The 21,062-nt window shown below is 37.4% G+C and overlaps 3 protein-coding genes and 1 long non-coding RNA gene across 8 annotated transcripts in view; 1 reads left to right on the forward strand and 3 right to left on the reverse strand.

The window, feature by feature from the left end:
* The window catches only part of LOC144664608 (uncharacterized), a 45,599-nt gene extending 38,500 nt beyond the window's left edge, over positions 1–7,099 (reverse strand). For 3 of the 5 annotated variants that reach the window (XM_078525740.1, XM_078525738.1, XM_078525736.1), the window contains exons 1-6: positions 6,717–7,098; positions 4,890–4,997; positions 4,070–4,282; positions 3,406–3,491; positions 2,535–2,839; positions 1,162–1,965 (exon numbers count right to left, since the gene is read on the reverse strand). In XM_078525740.1, the coding sequence (XP_078381866.1) occupies positions 1,162–1,965; positions 2,535–2,839; positions 3,406–3,491; positions 4,070–4,282; positions 4,890–4,997; positions 6,717–6,785 (1,585 nt within the window). In that variant the 5' untranslated portion in view covers positions 6,786–7,098. Of the gene's footprint in view, positions 1–1,161; positions 1,966–2,534; positions 2,840–3,405; positions 3,492–4,069; positions 4,283–4,889; positions 4,998–6,716 lie in introns of all 5 variants that reach the window. The other 2 variants (XM_078525741.1, XM_078525739.1) reach the window with 1 other exon arrangement.
* Positions 7,100–7,471: 372 nt separating this feature from the next.
* LOC144664822 (cAMP-responsive element-binding protein-like 2) lies at positions 7,472–10,263 on the forward strand. The gene is made up of 2 exons (XM_078526047.1): positions 7,472–7,990; positions 8,609–10,263. The coding sequence occupies exons 1-2, from the start codon at positions 7,586–7,588 to the stop codon at positions 8,696–8,698; spliced, it is 495 nt and encodes a 164-aa protein (XP_078382173.1). The 5' UTR covers positions 7,472–7,585; the 3' UTR covers positions 8,699–10,263.
* A 1,381-nt stretch (positions 10,264–11,644) lies between these two features.
* Positions 11,645–13,341, reverse strand: LOC144665881 (uncharacterized). Its single transcript, XR_013573086.1, has 2 exons — positions 12,604–13,341; positions 11,645–12,436 (listed from the first exon to the last, which is right to left on the reverse strand). It is a non-coding gene; the product is annotated as an uncharacterized LOC144665881 (long non-coding RNA).
* A 368-nt stretch (positions 13,342–13,709) lies between these two features.
* On the reverse strand, positions 13,710–20,268 carry LOC144665880 (uncharacterized). The gene is made up of 4 exons (XM_078527163.1): positions 19,919–20,268; positions 17,360–17,801; positions 15,903–16,106; positions 13,710–14,233 (listed from the first exon to the last, which is right to left on the reverse strand). The coding sequence occupies exons 1-4, from the start codon at positions 20,261–20,263 to the stop codon at positions 14,088–14,090; spliced, it is 1,137 nt and encodes a 378-aa protein (XP_078383289.1). The 5' UTR covers positions 20,264–20,268; the 3' UTR covers positions 13,710–14,087.
* Positions 20,269–21,062: the final 794 nt, after the last annotated feature.

Below are 21,062 nucleotides of genomic sequence, written 5' to 3' on the forward strand. Positions count from 1 at the left end.
GAGAGTCTAAGCTGATTGAATTTTAAAATATATTCCAAGACCTGCAGTATTATAAAACTACATGTATTATAACATGTTTAACATTTATAACACACACATGTACCTGCGTTTAGTTTAGAAATGATGAAAGAATAATTTTCAAAACTGCCAGAAGCGAAACTATTTGTAATTCTGCAACACAGAATGATGGAGTTTTGATTTTTTTGCTGCTCATATTTCCCAGACTAAAGTGTCAACACAGCAACCATACTTTATCCTTATAAATTATTCATGTGAAAAGTATGATTTTACCTCAGATGGAATAAATTTTGGTCACATCCACTTCAGAATTAATTGCAGCAAGGAAATTGACTTAGCCTAAGCAATAAGTCATTTATTTTTTCTTGTTTAATTATTTGTTCATATATAATGTTTACAGTTTTTTTTGTATTTTTCATCAAACTGATGTATTTGCCTTCATCTCAAGGCAGCAGGCAGCCAGAACAGGTAAAAAAGCATCAAAAATGCATCCAAGTTTTGAATAGCAATTCGCAAAGAAAGCCACACAGAATCTACAATTATGTAGTAAGATTTCCATAAATATAACTTCCCATGATGTGTTATTGTTGATACAAGGAGAGGGAGGGAAAATGTCAGCAGGTGTTCATGTGTGAATAAATGATATTATTTAAATTATTTTCAGTCAAAATAAAAATATGAAAGGCCAATTTGCCAGCAGCATAATATGAATTCTGTTTACAGACAGTTGTCTTTTGTCATGTTTATTTGTACGAAAGGTTCTTTATGACTTAGCATGAGGGAGGTTTGCATTAGAATCAATGTCATAAATTTGCATTTTGTTAGCTTTTTCATGATAACATTTTTCATTAGCTCTTTTGCCTTTATTTTACATGGTACAAAAAAAATGAAAAAAAAAATTAAATTCAAGGGGGTTCACAATGTTTTCAAGTGGACATCAGCAACTGGAAAAGTACATATACTTAGGTGGTCCTGTGTGACGCTGTGCTTGTTTATTGCAAGCTGATTGCTATGACCAGAGTAACCAGTGACATAATTTATATAATCAAGTAGCTGGCAGAACTGTGGCAGTTGCCAGGTTGGTTTTAAAACCCTGAGAAATTTATTAATGTACAGGCAACAAAAATAACAGTTAAATCTTACCTTCTACTTCTTCTTGCTGCATATCCCAATCTTCAAGATCAAGTGTTCTTTGCTTCTGTTTATTGCGTCGCATCAGAAGTGGAACGTCTTGTCTGGGTGTGGTCCGAGGGCTTCCATGCACGTTACCTGGTAAGCTATGTTTCCTGGAATCTCCAGCAAGAACTGGTCTCTGGAGTATTCCACTGAATGGATTTTCTTTTTCTTTTTCTTTATCGGTGCCTTGTTTTGGCAAAGGTCCATTTAAAGGAGGTTGCTGTATGTCATTATCAACAGTGAAATCCAAATGAAATGGAGACTTAAATGACAATCGACTATTTGAGTTCACTTGGCTGTCACTTTGCGATTTCCAAACACTGGTATTTTCCTGTCTCACATAATCAGAAGCAGAGCTGCTTAACTGACCAGACATTGATGACGATCTTTCACTTTTGCTTTTAAAAGATTCCCTAGGACTTCCATGTCCAATGAATTTACTTTTGTCTGAGTTTAAAACTGGAGCACTAGAACTTTTGTTATCCATGACATTTTCTTTATTTGCGGCAATATACCTTAGGTCAACATCTGACTTAGAAGTCTGTTTCTCAATAACACCATTTTCTGACGATTGTGATTCCATTTCACACTTCTGAAATATCTCAGCAAGGAGTGCAATAACATTTGGCTTCATGGCTTGCGATCCATATAATAAATCTTCAACTTTAAGCGCTAGAACAGAAGTACAGATGAACTGACTACAAAGAGAGCGGAATAGATCAAGATTGTGAACACAGTCTTCTGTAGAAAGATTCTTGTCAAAACGAACATCTGTAAAACAACATGGAAAAAACATAGTTTACATGGTATTTATGGTATTTAACATTAAGGACTGTTCCCAAGTAAAACAAAATTAACTGGTTTCCCAAGAGATCAGTCATTAAAGACTGATCTCTTATGAAGACTTAGAAAAAAGGCAGTCCTCGGTCAACATTCACGGGCAACATTGCACTGTTACAGTCTGACATAATAGATTTTGCAATGGTGCCCGCTCAGAGACATTTGATAGGAAACAGGTTCTATTGGTAGGTGTCATGTGACCTCGAATTAGCCAATAAAAGTGCTCACTGTTGTGGAAAAATTTCTAGCTTTATAACAATATTTTATATGTATTGTATTTTATTAAACAAAACATGAAACAAAACAAAATAGTCATCTTTACTTTGTTTGATAACTTATATTACTTCAAAGTTAACAACTGACTGAAACTATTTTAGTTAATAATTTTATCATGAAGGCTGATAATAATCTAATTCATCTGCAAGGATGGTAATGAACTACACGTGGCAACTTTAATTTGTTATTTAATTTTGATGGTAAATAACTGTGTAAAAACTTACCTTCAAGGTTAATAACTGTTGGATGGTAAAACATTACAATGCCAAGTAAACTCTTCCCGTCACTGATATCCTTCAGAAGTTCTTCCATCACAGGAAATGCCGTCTGCACTTTTGGTTGTAGCTGGTCACGACGAAACCTGAATCGCTTGGCTTTATCCTGATTCTGAAGAAGCTGTTCTGCATGCTGCTTTTGCTTTTTCAGCTGATTTTCATTCAACGCTGCACAGATTTTGTTGATCCATAAAAGCAAAGCATCTTCTAAATCAAAAGGAAGCTCTTTGGAGGCATTGAATGACGAGAACTTGCTGTGGAATTTAAAAAGAGGGAAAGGTTGAACATTAATAAATTAATCGGGTATTGTCAAGTACCATTGATTTAGTATTATTTCGTAAAAAAATAGCAGTTGTGAATGTGATGCAATTAAAACCTTCAGCTACATGGTATGGCTCACACAATAACAACAACAACAACAACAATGACAACTCATCGTCATCATTATCATTACCATCATCACTCTTTGTCACTCCCAGGGAAGCATACCTGAAAGAACATGCATGATTCAAAAAGGTAAAGCCTGCTGTCGAGCCAAGTGGTTCATCAGGCTGGAGCTTATCCCAGTTTCTGTAACATTAAGCAACTAGGAGTATAAATACTCCCCCCTGGATGGGATGCTAGTCCATCACATGGTTACCCCCAGCAGTAAATTTGCCTGTACACCTGGATGGAGAGAGGCACTATGAGAGTAAAGTGTCTTGCCTAAGAACATAATGCAGTGCCCCAGCCATTTGTCAAACCCAGACCGCTCACAGCGCGCTAACCATAAGGCCACCGTGCCTCCCACATGATTCAAAAAGAGTCTTATAAATATTACCTGACACACTGTACTACTTGATGTACAGTGACAGCTCGTGCAGAAAAGGCGTTCATTAGACAATCCATTAGCGCAAGATGTGTGGACTAAAAAATTGATAAAAAGAGATATTAGAGAGCCCTGACAAAGGTTAATCAGCTGTATGCATAAAGAATTACATGAACCTTTGAGTGTATAATTTAATGACTGCGGGCGGGGGGGGGGGCACCCCCCCCCCCCCCCCCCCCCCCCCCCCCCCCCTAGCCAGTTTACAGATTACTTATAAGGTCTTAAATTAAGGTTTAACTCCTGCACAAGAGCTACTGCAAACATCCAAAAACTAGCGCCTTTCTCTAAAAGAAAAATATAACATGATCATGCAAAGATTTCTCTTAACAAAAGCCCCCTATATTAATGGACATATCAGAGCTATGCTGTAGCAGTGCTTAGTGCCACAAGCAAATTAGTGTTGTCTTTGGGTGACTTGTAAATCTTGACTATTATGAAAGTTTTTAAGAGCTGGGCACCCAAGATTTCTTACAGAAAAGCCTTTTGGCACACTGCAATTATATTGACTAAGAGCAGACCTTTTGCATATGAATGTGCAGAAAAGTACAGTATGTTACTCCCAGTATGTTTTACTAAATTAATGTAATGTGATTGTTATCATAATGGCCATAAATACCTTTCTAAATGGTTTCTTTTGCTGTAAAGCAGAATCTGTGACAGCAATGTCGCCTTCTTCAACGACATAAAAGCCATGACGAGAGAGAGTTTGAATAAGGGCCCACTGACCAATGACAGGAACTTTTCCATGGAAGATACTGTCACACACCCTGCAGTAGATTTCTCCATTTGTGAGGAATTCTGTTACCTCAGGACGGACAGTGATACGTTTCTATTGAAACAGACATGAAACTTATTACTTATTAGCCAATTAACTTCACGGTATATCAAAATTAATTCTTATAAGTGGAAATTGTGCAGCAGTCAAGATGAACCCTACCCTCATGCACCTCTAGAAATATGATTACGGTCAACTCCCTCCATACAACACCCTTGAGACCACAATTGAGGAAGTCCCTAGTAGCGAGAGTTATTTTCAGTAATTCTTATTCACCAGGACTTCAACTTCTGTCTGTAATAACATGGTCCATTATGGTGAGGTGTCCACAAGCCTGGCAAGAGTTGACTGTATCATATAAAACTAGGTCAGCCTGGTATTCTTTCCTGGATGGGATGCTAGTCCATCGAAGGGTTACACCCCCCCCCCCCCCCTTCACCCAGCACCCAGCATTAAATTTGCTGGTACCCATTAGTACACCTGAATGGAGAGAGGCACTGCGAAAGTTAATACACAGTTCTGTTAAATGTAATTTATGTTGTGGCAACTTTGAATTAAAAATAAAGATCAATGTCATGTCATGTCCACCAAATTGGTGTCTTATTTGGACGTATGTCATTTCAGCAGAAAAAAAAAAAAAACAGTTTGAAGCCTTGTATACCTCAGCATCTCTCTGGATGGGACTGGTCACTTGTGAAGGGATATTATCAAATTCTCCATCTTCTGTTGCCCGAAACACCAACCAGTAAAGGGAAGCTGCAAACTTTGCCTGTTAATAAAAACAAACAAAAAAGTCAAGTGAAGTGTTCTCTATAATATGTAACAAGAAGCTCTAAGAGCTAAGGAACTTTTGAAAAGGGGGGGGGGAAAAGGGAAAAAAAAAAAAGAAAGGAAACTAGGCCTGGAAGTTTGATCACAAAGTGTAACTGGTTTTTCATGTGTAAAAGACATGACGCAGCACAGCGGAACCTTTGGCAAGGCTGGGAGTCATGTTAGTCACATTAGTCAATTATAAAAGTCCAAGAATGCACACATAAACCCCAGAAGTGACAAGTTAAAGCCCACTGAATACATGTATCTCTTTCAGATCCCAAACCATCTACTTTTCAAAAACCTTTGGCTAATAATAATGATAACAATAACGTTATAAACATGTCAGTTTCATTATCCTGGGAAGAAACCACTTTCAACCCCCCCCCCCCTATACCTCTCCTCTTACCCCAAAAACGAATAATAAATTAATAAACAGTCAATGATGCGTGACACTTTGGATCATAGTAAAAAATTCGAGAAAAAACTCTTTTAAGTGTTTTTTTATTACATTACATTGAAGAAGGGCCTGCCGAACGTCTGTAAATTTAATCTTCTGACACTTAAAAGAGTTTTTTTTGAATTTTTTACTAATAAATTAATATAATGCCATCACCAAAGTTACATCACTTAATATGGGTCAATCACAGTGTGTGGTAAAACCACAATACGGTATTGTTATTTGTGTTAACCATTTTTATGCTAATATCTATGTACAATAAAGTGTAATATTTTAGTTTCAAAAACCAGTACCTCTTCCAATGGCCATGAAAACTGAACAGTGGAATTGTCAAAAATAGCTGGCAGTGGGTGAAAATCACTAACTACTTTTTTTTGCCAGCTTCTCGCTAGCTGGAATATCCTCTGATTCCCAACCTACCATTAGCCGCCTTGGTTCTACCTACTTCAAAACTTTCTGACAACCCTGATACAGTACTACACAGTAAAGTCCTGATTATGAACCCTCGGTTTCTTGAAACTCCCGATTTCTGAAACCAATTTTCATTTCCCTTGGATAGTACAGTTCTAAAAATTTTTCCCCAGATTTCTCAATCCTCCTGATTTCTCAAAGAAGTGTTCGTTTCCCCTGGAGGTTTGAGAAATTGGATTCTATTTAATGTAAATTGTTAATTCCAGTTAATATACAAGAACTTCAAAGATGTGATAACTAATTTAGACTGTACATTTTGCCCTTTTTATATTGTATTTTAATTTAGAAACCCATTACACAGCAAGAAATTCCTTTCAAAACTTGACAGGTTTAAAATTAGTGTTGGAAACAGCAGGATTTTATTGTAAACTCGTGTACAGTACTGTTAATGTTTACCTAAACGAAAACCAAAATGCAAATTGGTCACAACATAATCATCACACATGTTTCCTTAAGTAATGAAAGTAGATAATTGGCCCATCTTGTCTCGACTCTGGGTACGTCTGAAATCCACAAGACCCAACCAATTTAGAAACACTTCATTTGCCGAGAAACAAAAACAACAGGGAAATATAATTCAATGGATATGCCTGTCAAGAGTTCCTTACGTTTGACATTAATTTAAAACGTGGTTTTTGCGTGAAATTCTTCATCAATAATACATAATTTGCACGAAGCTACAGAATTCATCTCGTTAACGTGTGGACATGATTTTATAGTAAACTTACAATTCTAACTACCACTAACCTCAAACGGATCGTATTCTGTCACTGGTATCACATTGTACGGCACATTATCCACTTTTAAGTCGTCCATTGATATCCTTCTTCCTTTTACTCGTGAACTTTAGGAATCCATGAAGTCCAATACTAACTTTTCATTACAACACGAACCATATTGTCACATCAAAACGATTCTGTGTTAACAAAATGTCAAACCGTACCAAAAAGTCACATTAATTCATCGAGTAATTTCAACTCTTTTTAGCATCACAGACGTCCACCTTGAAGAATTTCTCCTGTAAGACATCCTTTACCAGTTTTTAGGGCATCAAAACAAGGCAAAAGAACAAAATACTCTGAACACCAATTTGTTTTTGTTCAATTTCTTTCACATTTTCGAACCATTCAAATTAGCCTCCACGCCTGCGCAGCCCTTCATTAAAATTTTTGTCACCAGTCTTCTACCGTGAGGTTCCTTTGAAGGGTTCATTTCCAAGCCCCAGCTATATTTGGACATAGGCTCTTTATCCAAACACTTTTCTGAATACTGACCTAATAAGGGACAAACATCGTCATTTTCGTTGCTTCGTCATCGTCATGTGACTGTCATGAGAGCACCCTTCGCGCCAAAAACGTCACTTGTTACGTAATCCGGTTCTAACCAGCTTCTGATTGGTTCCTGAAAAGAATGTTTCTCGAATCGTTGCCCGGAAACTGATTTTTCGTCCAATCAAATGGAGAGCAATGGTTTATTTGACTGTCAATCAAGGACCAAAACATTACATCACTTTGTTTTGATCCGTGAAGGTGAATTTTACCACGTACGTGAAGGCGCTGTTTTCCTGAAAAACCTAGAAGGGATTTTGGCATTTCCTGAGTGTTTATAAGCCGTGAATGGCTATTGATTCTTCCTCTTTTTATAAGGGGAATTCATACGAGAGGACGATAGCAGAAGAAATCGACGATTTAGCAGAAAAGAAGGGAATGAAGTGTTCTTGGAGTGGGACTCGTCGGACTAAACACGACAGTATTTCCTCCGTGGATAGCAATTCTTCTTCTGATTCGCCAATCTCAGATTCTCCGAACTATAAATCTTCAAAGATGAACTCAGCCAAAAAGCCATTAGGCAGAAAGAGGGGTAGAAGGCCTTCTAAAATCGATCTGGAGGCAAAACTTGAGCGAAGTAGGCAGTCTGCTCGGGAATGCCGCGCTCGAAAGAAGCTGCGGCACAAATACTTGGAGGAAATGATTGCTGACAAGGAAAGTTATGTTTACAAACTTCGAGAAGAGCTTGAAATGGTAAGAAACATTAACAATCGATTTGAAAAAGTCTTGTTGTTGTTGTGATCTATTTTGTGAAGCTGGCTTCAAGATCGCGATCAGAATATATTTTTATGTTGCCTCTGTAATAGCTTATTCTCCTTCTTTTCTGTAATGACGAACGATCTTGTTGACACAGAACATCTGGATCAATATAAGTTTTTTTTTATTAAAAAAGCCATTTTCAGACTAAACAAATGGAATCTACGAGACAACCACGACGAGAATCACTTTCTTTTTCCACAGGTCAACAACATCAGATGTAATTAGGGGTGTCGAATGGTAAATGCGAGACTTTGCGGGACGGCGAGACTGCTATTTTTTTTGCGGGCCCGAGACCTTTTTAAAACTTTTATACCTGAAAAAAAAATAAAGAAAAAGAAAAAAAAAAAAAAAAAAAATAAAAACAAAGCCCCTTTAATTTTTTAAAATTTTTTTAAATTTTTTTTTTTGGACTCCCACCACCCCTGTAATTTATCACTGTCCAAATTTAATGATGGCCTTCTTTTTATAACCTGAACTTGACCCTCTAATCTTAAATGAATGTTTGCTTTGTTCAACATTGTTCATTGTTGTTGATTTTGTTTGTATTTTCAGTACCGTCGGTGGTGCAAGGCTGTCGATAAAGGGTCATGTCCTGCGGAACTCCTGGAATTTCTCAAAAACCATGCCAAGAACAACAACTAAAGCTGGGTGATTGGCATTTGGGAGATTAACCTGGCTGTCCAGTTAGCAGACACTGGCCGACCATAAGCGTTCCATTGCATTCCCACTGATCTGGTCACAAGATACTTCGTTCTGCAATTAGATGCTCTTGATTTGCAAACATTGGCTCTTCAGATGGACTCAATAATTATTATTGACTTTATTTTGAGGTTTTCTGTGAGTATTTCTGATAAGTCAATTTGGTAACAGTTACTCCAGATAAGTTTTTCCTGGTGCCCGTTTACATCTTTGTTGACATCATAGTGATCTTTGATTTCCTTGTAAGCTTAAATTGTCAGTTAAGTCTGGCAAACTGACAAAATGAATTAAAACTTGGAACTATATTCACATGCAATCTTGTAGGTTCACTCTAGCCACACCATGTTTTGTTCTGTGAGGAGAAATGTGACCAATGATGTCAGCAAAGACGGTGTCTTATTAGTTCAATAACAAAGGATTTTTCTGTATTAGGAAATGAGTTCTATTTTTATGTAAATAGATAGTTCCTGTACTGGGAACTTTAAGACACAGAAACTTCTTGTTAACCAAACAACACTCCTAGTGACAAGATAAATATGCTGAATACTATAACAAGCAACAGCTGACCACTATAGTGTATCAAAGTGAACATTCGATTATAAAATCAAAGGTTTTTAATTAGATTCCTGGAAAATGTGTTGCAAAAACTAACTTTCTCCCCCATGGAAAACCTCAATTTTCCAGCATAAATTAAACTGATAATAATTAGATCAAAGGACTTCTATCCTGCCAGAAGAAAAGGATGCATCTTATTGGTTCAAAATAATTATGGTAATACCATTCCCTATTTCCATATTGGTGAGGGTTAAAATAGTATTATCTAATGTGGTGTGAACAGTTCTCAAGACGGACAACCGATCAAAAACACCACAGTTTACAATCACACAACTTGGTGATGATCTGACAATATTGTCCACCATTCTTTTAAGTTAATGATGTAAACATGCTCTGACTTTAATACCATCAATAGTGCTGTAAATATTACTTTGCAAGATGTGGGCATTAGTAACATGGGTCGTAATTGTGTGGCTTATAATGAAAGCATTTTGTTGAAAGCTTTCCAACATTTAGCTTTTTCTCCTCATTCATAAGCTACTTGTCAAAAATTTGAGGAGAAATTTAAATGACTTTTTGTTAAACATTATAATTATTTGTGTGCATATACATGTAGTAGGGTGCAAGCCTCGTCACCACAAAAAAATTAGCATTGACTGTTGGTAACATTTGTTTAGTAGTGGCAAAAGATTAACTGTAGAAGCTCAAGGTTTATTGTTGTTTATTAATAATTAATAGTGGTGTTTTGCCAAGATCATAAAACTGCTTTTATGTAGTTTATTCACAGCAAAAACTGGAGTGTTTGATATTATTTATTGTAACATTAGTAGAAATTCATTTTGTTTACTTACTGGTTTGTTTACTTGACATGTTTTAGAATATTTTATTGTACAGCAAAACCAGTTTGTACTGTCTAAGGTTAAATTAAAGGTAATTAAATTAATTTCATTAATTGACTTGATTTGAGGTCAACTTTTCTACACCTAAGCTGTTCAGTTTTGTGAATATTTGCACAAATTTCTTTGTTGTCAAGTATTAATAAAGTTACAAAAATTATAATGCCCACTGCTGGTATACGATTGTTGCTGGTACAAATGTATGTATATTTTATATGACAACAAAGAAAGGAGGGCGTCATTTATTAACATGCACGTTACATGGAGAAATGTGCATTGCTCAAGTAAATATATCAAACACGAGAGAGAGAGTGTGTTTCATCAGATTTCCAAACACCTAAAAGAGAGTTACAGCAAGGCGCCCAAAAGTGTGACCACTTTTAATTTATTCACATTCTTTCGTGCAGATTTAATCCAATTAAAAGCCGTGGATAGCTTGCAGTTGACTTCTGATTGGATTAAATCTGCACGAAAGAATGTGAATAAATTAAAAGTGGTCACACTTTTGGGCGCCTTGCTGTAAATTGCATGGGAGTATTTTTGATGAACCTCAAGGTGTTTGGAAATGTGATAAAGCACTCGCTCAAATATTTGATATATCTTCTCAATCAAAACTTAAACAACAGAAAAACAGAGAAATAAAATCACAAAAATCTATGCTTATCATTTATCCAAACCACCGTCACGGTTCTAATTTCCTTTGCCTTAGTAAAATAATTATGAGTTTGAGAAGTACCATAATGATTCATTTTAGTGCCCCCCTTTCAATAAGCGCCCCCTTCCAAATAAGCGCCCCCCTTCGAATGTGTTTTTGACAATAAGCGCCCCTATTCCAATAAGCCCCCTCAATCTAATAAGCGCCCCTTTTTTTGCCCCCTATTCTTATAAGTGTCCCCAGTTGTCGATAACAGCCCCTACTGAAGTCATTGACGTCGAATAGATAAACTTATGAGCATTCACCATACCGTACATGTACTGTTAAAGTAAACAATTCTTATAAAAGTAACTGAACTTTCAACAATTTTTTACTGTTACAGTTTCTGTTATTGTTAGTTTATTTAATATTTATTAAAGTTTTATTTTGAACATTTGGTTGTTTCTCTGGCAAAAAATTAGATAAGCGCCCTGTCCCGAATCGCGAATAAGCACCCTGTCTCGAATAAGTGCCCTCCCTCGAGTTACCAAAAGTAAATAAGCGCCCCAGGCTAAATCGAACCATTACGGTATATATGACAATAGAGAAAGAGATGTCATTTATTGACATGCACCTTGTGGAGAAATGTGCATCGCTCAAACATATTTATAATAAAGGCAATTATGTTCTGTTTTTGCACTTCACAGATGCCACAGAGGCTATTCCCCCTCATCTAAGATCCTGGAAAAGGCTTCCCCTATGTATATTCAATATTTCGTACCTAACACCAAAAATGACTGAAGATTTTAACCTGGAACTCTTTAATCAGTTTGTGTGAAGTGTTTTACAAAGTTGGAAGATAAAATATTCCATTATTGTACTGTCTCATAGCATCTAAAGGCCATAGGCTTGACATGCATGATACAAGTTTTTAACCTTTTTGCCCTCCCAATGTATGTTGATGCAAGTTAACTGCAGCCCATTATAGTAGACTCTGCAGACTAAACTAGTGGCCTTGAAATGGCTTTCTCTCTTGCAATTTGTGTGTACTTATGGGGGTCAACCTCATTCCCGGGGCTTTTTCATTGGTAATTGCCAAAATATTTCCATGGGTTAAGCCCTGGGAACGACTGGAGGTTGACCAGGGGTAACCTTAGATTTTTCCTTTAATGTGCTGTTCCAGAAAATATCCATACTCCCCCCCCCCCCCCAGAGGGTTTTTTAGTTTAATCCCTGCTCTTTTCTGGAAATTCCAGTTTAGGTTACTTTCCTTTTAAAAAAATTGGTCTTTAAGGCACCCCCTCCCCCTTGGAATTTCCAATGATTCTTCACGGGGAGGGTATGGATATTTTCTGCAACTTACACAAGAAACAAAGGTGAACATATTTTCTTACAACAGTCCATCAAAACTGCTCCTGTGAGCATTCTGTTGGTTATAAGAAAGGAAGGTTATGAAGCTCGGCAAACATCAATGGAGCATATATTATGTAACCAAAACATTTTATTGGTTAGTTGCTCAGACAGAAGTAAACAACTCTAATTTATTGTGTTTTGTTTAGAAAATTGAACTTTGTCCAGCTTCACAACCATTCCCCTCTACAGTCCTCTCGCCGCGGACACCCCAGCGGACACTCGCATACGGACAAATCCAGACCCCAACGAACAAGGTTGACTGGAAATGACCCCGCAACGGACCCGCAAACGGACACGAAACGAGGCCCCAGCGTGTCCGCATAACGAGAGTTGACTGTATTAATTATGACAAAACACTGGTTGGTTTTTGCTTTACATAATACTAATTTTAACTACTTCTTGGCCAGGAATCTGGCTTTTAGTTACTGAGATATTATGTACAATTTTGGTTAAATTTTTCAGTACTATAAGAATAATAATACAAACAAGAACAATGTTTAGAGCCATCCAAGCAGTTACCCTTCATCTGATAAAATATTTTTTTGTGTGGAAAAGGTACATGTAAAAACTAGTCAGATAAAAGGCAGGATTTCAGTATTTTTAAAATACCTCATTTGAGTATGAGTATTTTTGTTTTATGTGTTATTAATATTATGCTTTCCAAACTTGCAAAGATCAGCCATATAGGGCAATCGTCGTTTACATCTGCCAGTGTCATTTAATCTCCTTATTATATATAATAATATTGATTGTCCTCATAAATTATAAGAAATTTGAAATAATAAATAATAATTAATCAACAATAAAAATCAGCTATAATGAGCATTAATTCATTTAAAAGTTTTTTTTAAAGCAAACTTACTGATGACTGCCACATGAAACAAATTTAACCAATCAATAAGATCAGTTACTATTTCACATTTTGTCAAGTTATATATTTTTTTTTTTTTTAGAGTGAATTATGCAAAAAATAGTCTGTGAGATCATCCAGTTTGTTTTGGCTCTTATTTCACCCGCTAAAAAAACACTGAACACTGAAATAAAAAACATTATGTAGAAGCCTTTTTGAACTAGGAGCCATATCTTATGATGTACCGTATTTATTCGATTAAGCGCCCAACCTTGAATAAGCGCCCACCTCGAATAAGCGCCCACCCTGAAGGTAGGAAAATTTAATAACCGCCCCCCCTCCAATAACCCCCCCCCCCCCCCCCCAAAAAAAACAATATTAAAAAAGGAGTATTATAAAATATAATTTATTTAAATTCTTTTTTTTTATTTAAAATTTATAATTTTTTTTTTTTTTTTTTTTTTTTTTTTTTTTTTTTTTTTATAAAAAAAAAAATTTTATTTTTTTAAAAAAAAAAAAAAAATATAATAACCCCCCCCCCCAAAACACCCACCCCCCCAAAACCCCCCCCCCCCCCACCCCCCCCCCCGCAAGAAAAAAGTATCCAGTTGTTACATGTATAAAGTTCCTAGTATTTTATAGTAGTTTGATAATTGATTATTATGATATCATATTTTTATATCTTCATTTGTAAAGTTGGCTGAGAAGCCATATTAATAAACTTTAAACTTTAAAGAAAGTCAGCAAGTGAAACAACTGAAAAAAGCTGGATGCTCTTATGGGCCATGCAAACAGTGATATTAGCAAATTATAGTGTATCACTTACGACTTTGGTAGCTAGTTCCAGAAATTTGGTTAGTTATGGGGCAGTGGAAAGAACGGCAAGTGACCAGCTATCAAATGTCTGGAACAGGCTACAACTGTGTTTGGATATAAACAATTCAAATTAACTTAACAACACCTGTGTTTTTACCGAAAAGGCTGTTAAAATGGCGCACCACCTGCTGGTGGCAAGAATGGGAAACCAGAATTATTTGTTGAGGTGTTATCATGAGCTTTGACGAAACTTGACCCAAGCGGAGGAGGATTGAAGGTTCCTCTTCCTCTGTAGCTTTGTCCTCCTCTGGATACTGAAAGACACAATTGGCAGTATTTTAAATTATTATAATAAAATAATTCCCACCATTTGGAAGTTAAATAAGTTCCTTATGCTTTTGCTATAATTGCTATTCCTATAATTACTTTTACTATGAATACTAAGGGTGCAGTTCTGGAACCCCCTTCCTTTCAAGTTTCAATTATTGCAAATAGTGATAATTATGACAGTAAAAAAGAAAGAGACAGAGACAAAATGAGTTTTCCCACTAATAGTCTGCGAGCAGTCTCACCTTGGTGCACGCGAGAGAGCTACATGGGAGAGGCTCACCTTAACTGTGACAGACAGGCATTCTAGACAGCTGTATAATGACCCTTTCTGGAAGGACTAATTTGGAAAGGGATGGAGTGATGTCCCCCCCCCCCCCCCTCCCCTCCTTTCAAAAAGGCTGGGGACACTCTGGTTAAAATGTGGGTTAATTTTATTTTTCTATTAGGAATTGATGCCAGAGGGTTTATTATACTCTAAGGGTCTGGAAGATTAACTGAAGGCGATTTTGAGGGCGGTCTGTGGGCACAGGCGGTTTAGGGTCATGAAATTGGGTATTGCCAATGTGCGAGCCAGCGAGACATGCGAGCCATTTCGGTTAGCCTAAATAACACACCGGTTAGCCTACAGTAGCTTAGGTAGCTTGCGGTTAGCCTATTATACACTTGGGTTAGGGATTTCTGCTATACATGGCTCCGAGTCATGCGAGTCATACAAGCCATTCCGGTTAGCCTAAATAACACATTAGGTTAGCCTATATAGCACTCCGGTTAGCCGTTTAAATAGCACTCAATAATTGTATGGGTTTTGTTGTTTGGTTAGCCTCTTTCTTAGTTTGGGTAGCTTGCGGTTAGCCTTTTATTGGGATTTGGGATTTCTGGCTTGCATGGCTCGCATGGCTCGCTGGCTCGCTGGCTCGCATATTGTCAAAACTCGGTTTTGTGTGGGGGGGCATGAAATTTATGGTGTTCTTGGTCTTCAAGAGAAGATGAAAAAAAATTGTGCCATAGGATGAACAAAGAATGGCAGTCTGTGGACTGTACAACCCCCTATAATAGACCCTCATGCCATCACAATTTTGCCTGTCATTGTGTTTTGCATTGAAACTAAAATATAAAAGAAAATTAAAAGAAGCTTTTTATATAAACAGTTTAAAACCTGAATTAAACACTCAAATTCAATATTTTAACACCTACTTGTCTTAGTCTGGGCTTTTACTTTAGACAGTAGCTACAATTTGTTACGGTATCAGTTAGTACGAGTGCGGGAGGAACGGGAGAGACGGAGCGGAAGAGTACGGGAGGAGCCCGGTGCTGCGACGGGGACGGGAGGAGGTTTTTTTTTTTATTATAGTACCAGACACTTTGTAACGGTTTAGTCTATCTATTGTTCTTCATATCATTATCACCTCAGCATGTAGTAGTCTACATTTCTATTTTTGTCTTTGTATGCTACCTATATATATAAGGTTCTCCGCATTTATCTCAATAAACTGAAGATTGGCATAAGTCATGCCGAAACATGTTTTTAAAAAGTGTTTTCGTATTTTTTAAATTTGCGAAACTAAAATATATAAACTTGGTATACATCTGTACATAATTATTTTTTTCAAAAAACTTAAAAAATGTTAGATATTTTTTATAATATATTATTACCTCCTCTAGCCCGGCCTTGACCTCGCCCACGTCCTCTTGGCTGCCCTCTAAACTGTACACCAGTACCTGTTCTTTGTTTCTTTTGCACTTTGTTAATATGCTTTGGACTTGTTAAATGTTGCGTCAACTGTATTTGTGAATTAAAGGTTGTCATGCAATCCTCACAGCGTAACACAGGCCCAGAATGATTTTGTGTCCTTTTACCTGAAATCAAACATTTTATTTTATTAGCACCTTAGTTTTAATAATTAAATCCATGTTCAGTAAAGTATATGTTTGGATTTGAAAATAGTGTAATAAATTGTAGTCAGGGGATGACATACGATGTAGTTTTTTTTTTTTTTTGTTTTTTTAAAAAATAATGTGTAAACGTTTGAAACAAAAGAAATGTGGCGCGAAACTCATGCGCGTGACAAGGACTTGTAAACCTCTGGGATGACAGCATGGTCGTTCCCAGAGTGCGGATCCTTAATGGACAACCAGGCTTCCAAAAAGAGTCGCTTGTGGTAATTAATATAGCCAGGATTTAAAAAGTGGGAGTCCAAAATTTTTATAAGGCCTGACTTTGTCCCCATAGGAGGGCCTGAGGAGCATGCAAGGTGTTTCTCTGCAGTAATGGGTGCAAAGGTATCTAAAGATTTCCAAATTTGCTAGAAAAAAAACTCAGTAAACAGTTATTCATATTAATTTTCTCTGAAAAGTGACCGTCCATACGACTCCTGGACTCCCACCTGGCTAATAGCCTGCTGCTATGTATCACATCTTTTATTTATAATCATTATCATTAATTAAAAAATGGCCAATAACAAAATAAAGGGTAGCTAAAGGTTGTGTAGACTGTTTTGAGCCTCACACAACATAGTTATGAAGGCTTAAGCCTGATTCACACTGTCTTGTGAGATAAGTATGGCCGTGAGTGGACAATCTGAGAATCACGCTAGGGTAAAGAGAGGCAATGTGAGAGTGTCTTACCCAAAAACACAACACAATGAACCCGGCTCCAGACTGGACCACACAAAATGTGGGTTCCAGTGCATTAACCATAAGGCCGCTGCATCTTCCCCCTTTTACTGGTAATTAAAACAAAAAAAAAAGGAAGCCTCGAGCTAAGTGGCCCACACTGCCAGAGCTTATCTTGGTATCGATAGCATTATCCAGCTAGAAATATTTCTACTCCCCGCTGGATGCGAGATGCTAGTCCATCGCAGGTACCCCCCCCCCCCCCCCGCAGCATTATTTTGTCGTTACCCACTCATACACCTGGGTAGAGAAAGGCACTATGAGAGCAAAGCGTCTTGCCCAGCAACACAACACAGTTACACCAGCTGGGGCTCAAACCCAGAACTTTCGATCTGGAGTCCTGCGTGCTAACCATCATAAGGCCACTGCACCTTCCCATCCCTTCTTTTACTGGTGACTAAAACAAACAAAAAAAAAACAATATTATATTTACATACTAGCAACAATATTTTTGTGCTTTGCTCCTTGTAGATGGGTGTCCATTTGCGTCTTGGAATTCGCCGTTAAGCCACATGGTTCACAATAGAGTCCATTATTTTCAGAGCCGTTTGTCAATGAGAAAGGTAACATATTATTTCCAGTAGCAGCAACACAATGTGTTCCATTTTGTCTTTGTTGTGATGCAGGTGTTGAATGTATCTCGGTATTACTCCCTCCTACGCTTTGCATTTTAAGTTTGTGTTTTTGTCCTTGAAAATGCTGTACAGCTTGGGATTCAGAGTTGAATATTTTCTGACAGATATCGCACTTGAAATTCACACTGCCAAGTTGTTTTCTTGGTTCTTCTACAGGAAGTGTTACTGGTGGTGGATTTGGAACCAGTTGTGGATGAATGGGACCAGTGCTGGATATCCCATGGTTGGTGGGATTCTGCAACATCTTCAAAAACAATACATCATAATTATATTTTACTATTTTTAATATATCTCATTTTAGAAAATGTGTTACCAAACAGCACTACACATCAAAGGTCGGGACATACTAGGCGCAAGTCCCTGCAACATGTCGCGGAGACAAGTTGCTGCAACATGTGGCCTTGTGTGACATGGTGCATTATTGCGACAATCGTTGTCGCTGTGACAGAATTTTGTCCCTGCGTTCAGCCGCACAAATTCAAACCAGTTTGAATTCGTGTAACTGATCGCAGCAACAAAGTGAGCAAAAGCAGCATTGTCGCACCATGTGCACAATTCTGCGACAAGTCGCTGCAACAAAATACAAATTAACCAATGAAAGAGCATGATGTATTTTCGCCATATTGAATTGGAAAACTAGTTCACATTTCCAGTCTTCGAAATTCACTGCGTGCCCCAATCAAGCACCTTGTCGCAGCGACATGTTTTGAAGCACTACACACGAAGCGCCTTGTTGCAGAGACCTGTCGCTGTGACTTGTCGCCTGGTGTGTCCCAACCTTAAGTCCACTTTTTTTTCTTTATGTATCCTAACTGATATTATGATGATTTGAAATAAGGCCCCTGTCTCTAATAAGCTCCCCCTCTATTTGGTGTTCAAAGAAATATGTCCCCAGGGACTTAATAGAGCTTTTACAGGATTACGGTCTTTACTCTATTTAAGCTCATACATCTACATGCAAACATGTAAAATTAATGTTTTGTGTTTGAGTATAATGTCTACGAAAAATTGCTTTTGACTAGCAGCTGTCTATTTTTGTTATCTATAACACCTTTAGTTACTAAAAAAAATATGATAGCCCAGGTTTTTTATCACTATTAAATCCTGTACACATGAAAACTACATCCAATTAGTACTTTTTATCAAAAAGTAACATTACAATCGATGGGTGGTCATGTTATGGTATATGAGCGTATGGTTACACACTCAAGCACAAGGAAATAGTTTAATGAAGTCTTTGTAAATATGGTAAAATCAAATATAAAATGACTAATTAAATATTTTCAGGTCCTTTTAAAGTACAAACTATATTTGTCAGGAAAAAAACAAGACATAACAGATTTTATGCAAATTATCAGCACAGGTCCACACCCAATTTGCAGATACACTGTGCTCATTATTTTTTTTCCTTTTTTTTTGCTTCACAAATTATTAATGAGTATGATAAAAGTACATATAGTCAAGTAAACTATTTTGTCTGCTAGCATCCAAATGCCAAACGTACTGTATGAATGTGGATGTACTACAACACTATGCATAGATTGCCTGTGGGACAGCTTGTAGCATTCAAGACATAATTCATAGTTTACTAGGGCACAAAAAACAGTACATCCTAAACACAATAGAAGCTACAAATTAATTAGGCTACACCTGCTGTCAAAAATACAGGATTGTCGATTATCTTGTCACCTAAGCAGACAAGTATTCTGCGTTCACGTAGACCAAATTAACTGCGAATTAGGTTTAAAAAAATTCATTTTGCTTCCTTGTTTTGTTTTTAAAGAACTGTTAATAGTTAAATTTGATTACATACCATGAACCTGGAGACATTCTTTTTTAAATATTGATAACAATGAATACAATAGCTAGGGGTTTGAAAACGATCTGGAAAATTCTATCACAATGTATATATGATTCTCATTTCATATTAGAAAAAAATGATACAGATGTACAAGGTTATATCATCAGTTCTGTAAAAAAAATTGATTTCTCTTTATATGTACTACTTTGTTACAATTTTACAAAAAGTCTAAGGATGTGCAGTCTCATAATTTTATAAACATAAATAAATGTAATTAGCTTAATTTAGCTAGTTTACTGTTTGACCGCGAATAGTCCCTAACCCGCGCGCCCCAATGACAGAAAAAAATAATTGTCATAATTTTTAAACAAAATATAACCAGCAGAAGAGTGTAGGATATTAACAGAGGTATTTAGGATACCACTGATTATAGGGGGCATGTCTTGGGTTCGTTGAAACTTTAATAACAAGCAGGGTTGAACTTGAACGTTGAAAGGTGAAGGTCGTTCAACTCCGCCGTCAACATAAAATTTTGGAGCAACATTTCTAGCAAGCCTTACCGTTCTAAATTTCTCCACCTTTTTAGCTTTGTTCAAATGGATTTTTCCTTGTCTGTGCTGTAAAGCCTGACTAACCGAATTCAGTTGAACGATGCAGATTTCACAAAACAAATCTTGCCTCTGTTGCTCGGGCTGTTGTTGCGGCAGCCATGCCGGTTGCTTGAGGGGAGTTTCGTGTTGTTCACTGTCAGATGACTTCCGCTTCATTCCTACATTAGTACAGTTTATCTGCTGAGATGGAACGTTAGGCTGAGGTATGGCAGATGGTCCAAAAGCTTGATTAGGGTTAGTATTCACGACAGAAGTGCTGTTCTGTTGCTCCGATTGAGTTTGAAAAGCCGCCATTTCGCCATTTGGTGTGTAACGCGGGCGCATGCGGTCAACCATATACAGGTTAGTGCCGTTGTGTATCAATCATAAAGATGGGTCCAAATAGCTACACGTGAGATAGCCTGCGTAGCAAGCGTTCCCGTGCGAGCGAAGTGCTGCCCCATGAAAATAGCTTGGGGTTTTCCACAACTTCGATTCAAACAGCTCTGCAAAAATCTGCAAGGATTTCTCGTATGAATATTTTCGCTTCGAGGGTTTACAAAGATATTCTAAAGAAATATAACCAGCTTTTCCCGGCTGAGATGCTGTACCAAATTTAATTTTAAAATTGCATCGACATACTCTACAGCGATCGCTTGGTGTTTCGGACATCACAACAGTGTTTCGCGGGTTTGAATATTTTAACAAGGTTTCACGTGGAGGATTTTGTTTTGAAGGAAGTAAATTTTATTTCCGGTCAAATGTAATTGGCTAATTTGTTGATAAGCTGTCAATCAACGAGTGAAATCAACCGGAAAAATTGGTGGGCGTTTTCCAGAATCGAGGGGTTTGCTTGCAAGCGTTCCCTCGCTTCCCCACCCCCTCCCCGCTCCTTTCCCTTTTTTGCTCTCGCCACAATTTTCGCGCGGCCAGAATCTTTCGCTCTTCGCCAGAATATTCGTTCGCGCCCGACACATAGCAGCACTTCGCTCGCACGGGAACGCTTGCTACGCAGGCTAGACGACACTTGTATTGGACAATTTATTTGGCATCTCCAAGCTACGTGAGATCCGACAAAGAATTGTGCCATAGTCTTCCTAACGTTGTGTGGCCC

This window comes from Oculina patagonica, chromosome 9, assembly GCF_052425735.1.
Source record: "Oculina patagonica isolate OP01 chromosome 9, crgOcupat, whole genome shotgun sequence".
Taxonomy (NCBI): Eukaryota; Metazoa; Cnidaria; class Anthozoa; order Scleractinia; family Oculinidae; genus Oculina; species Oculina patagonica.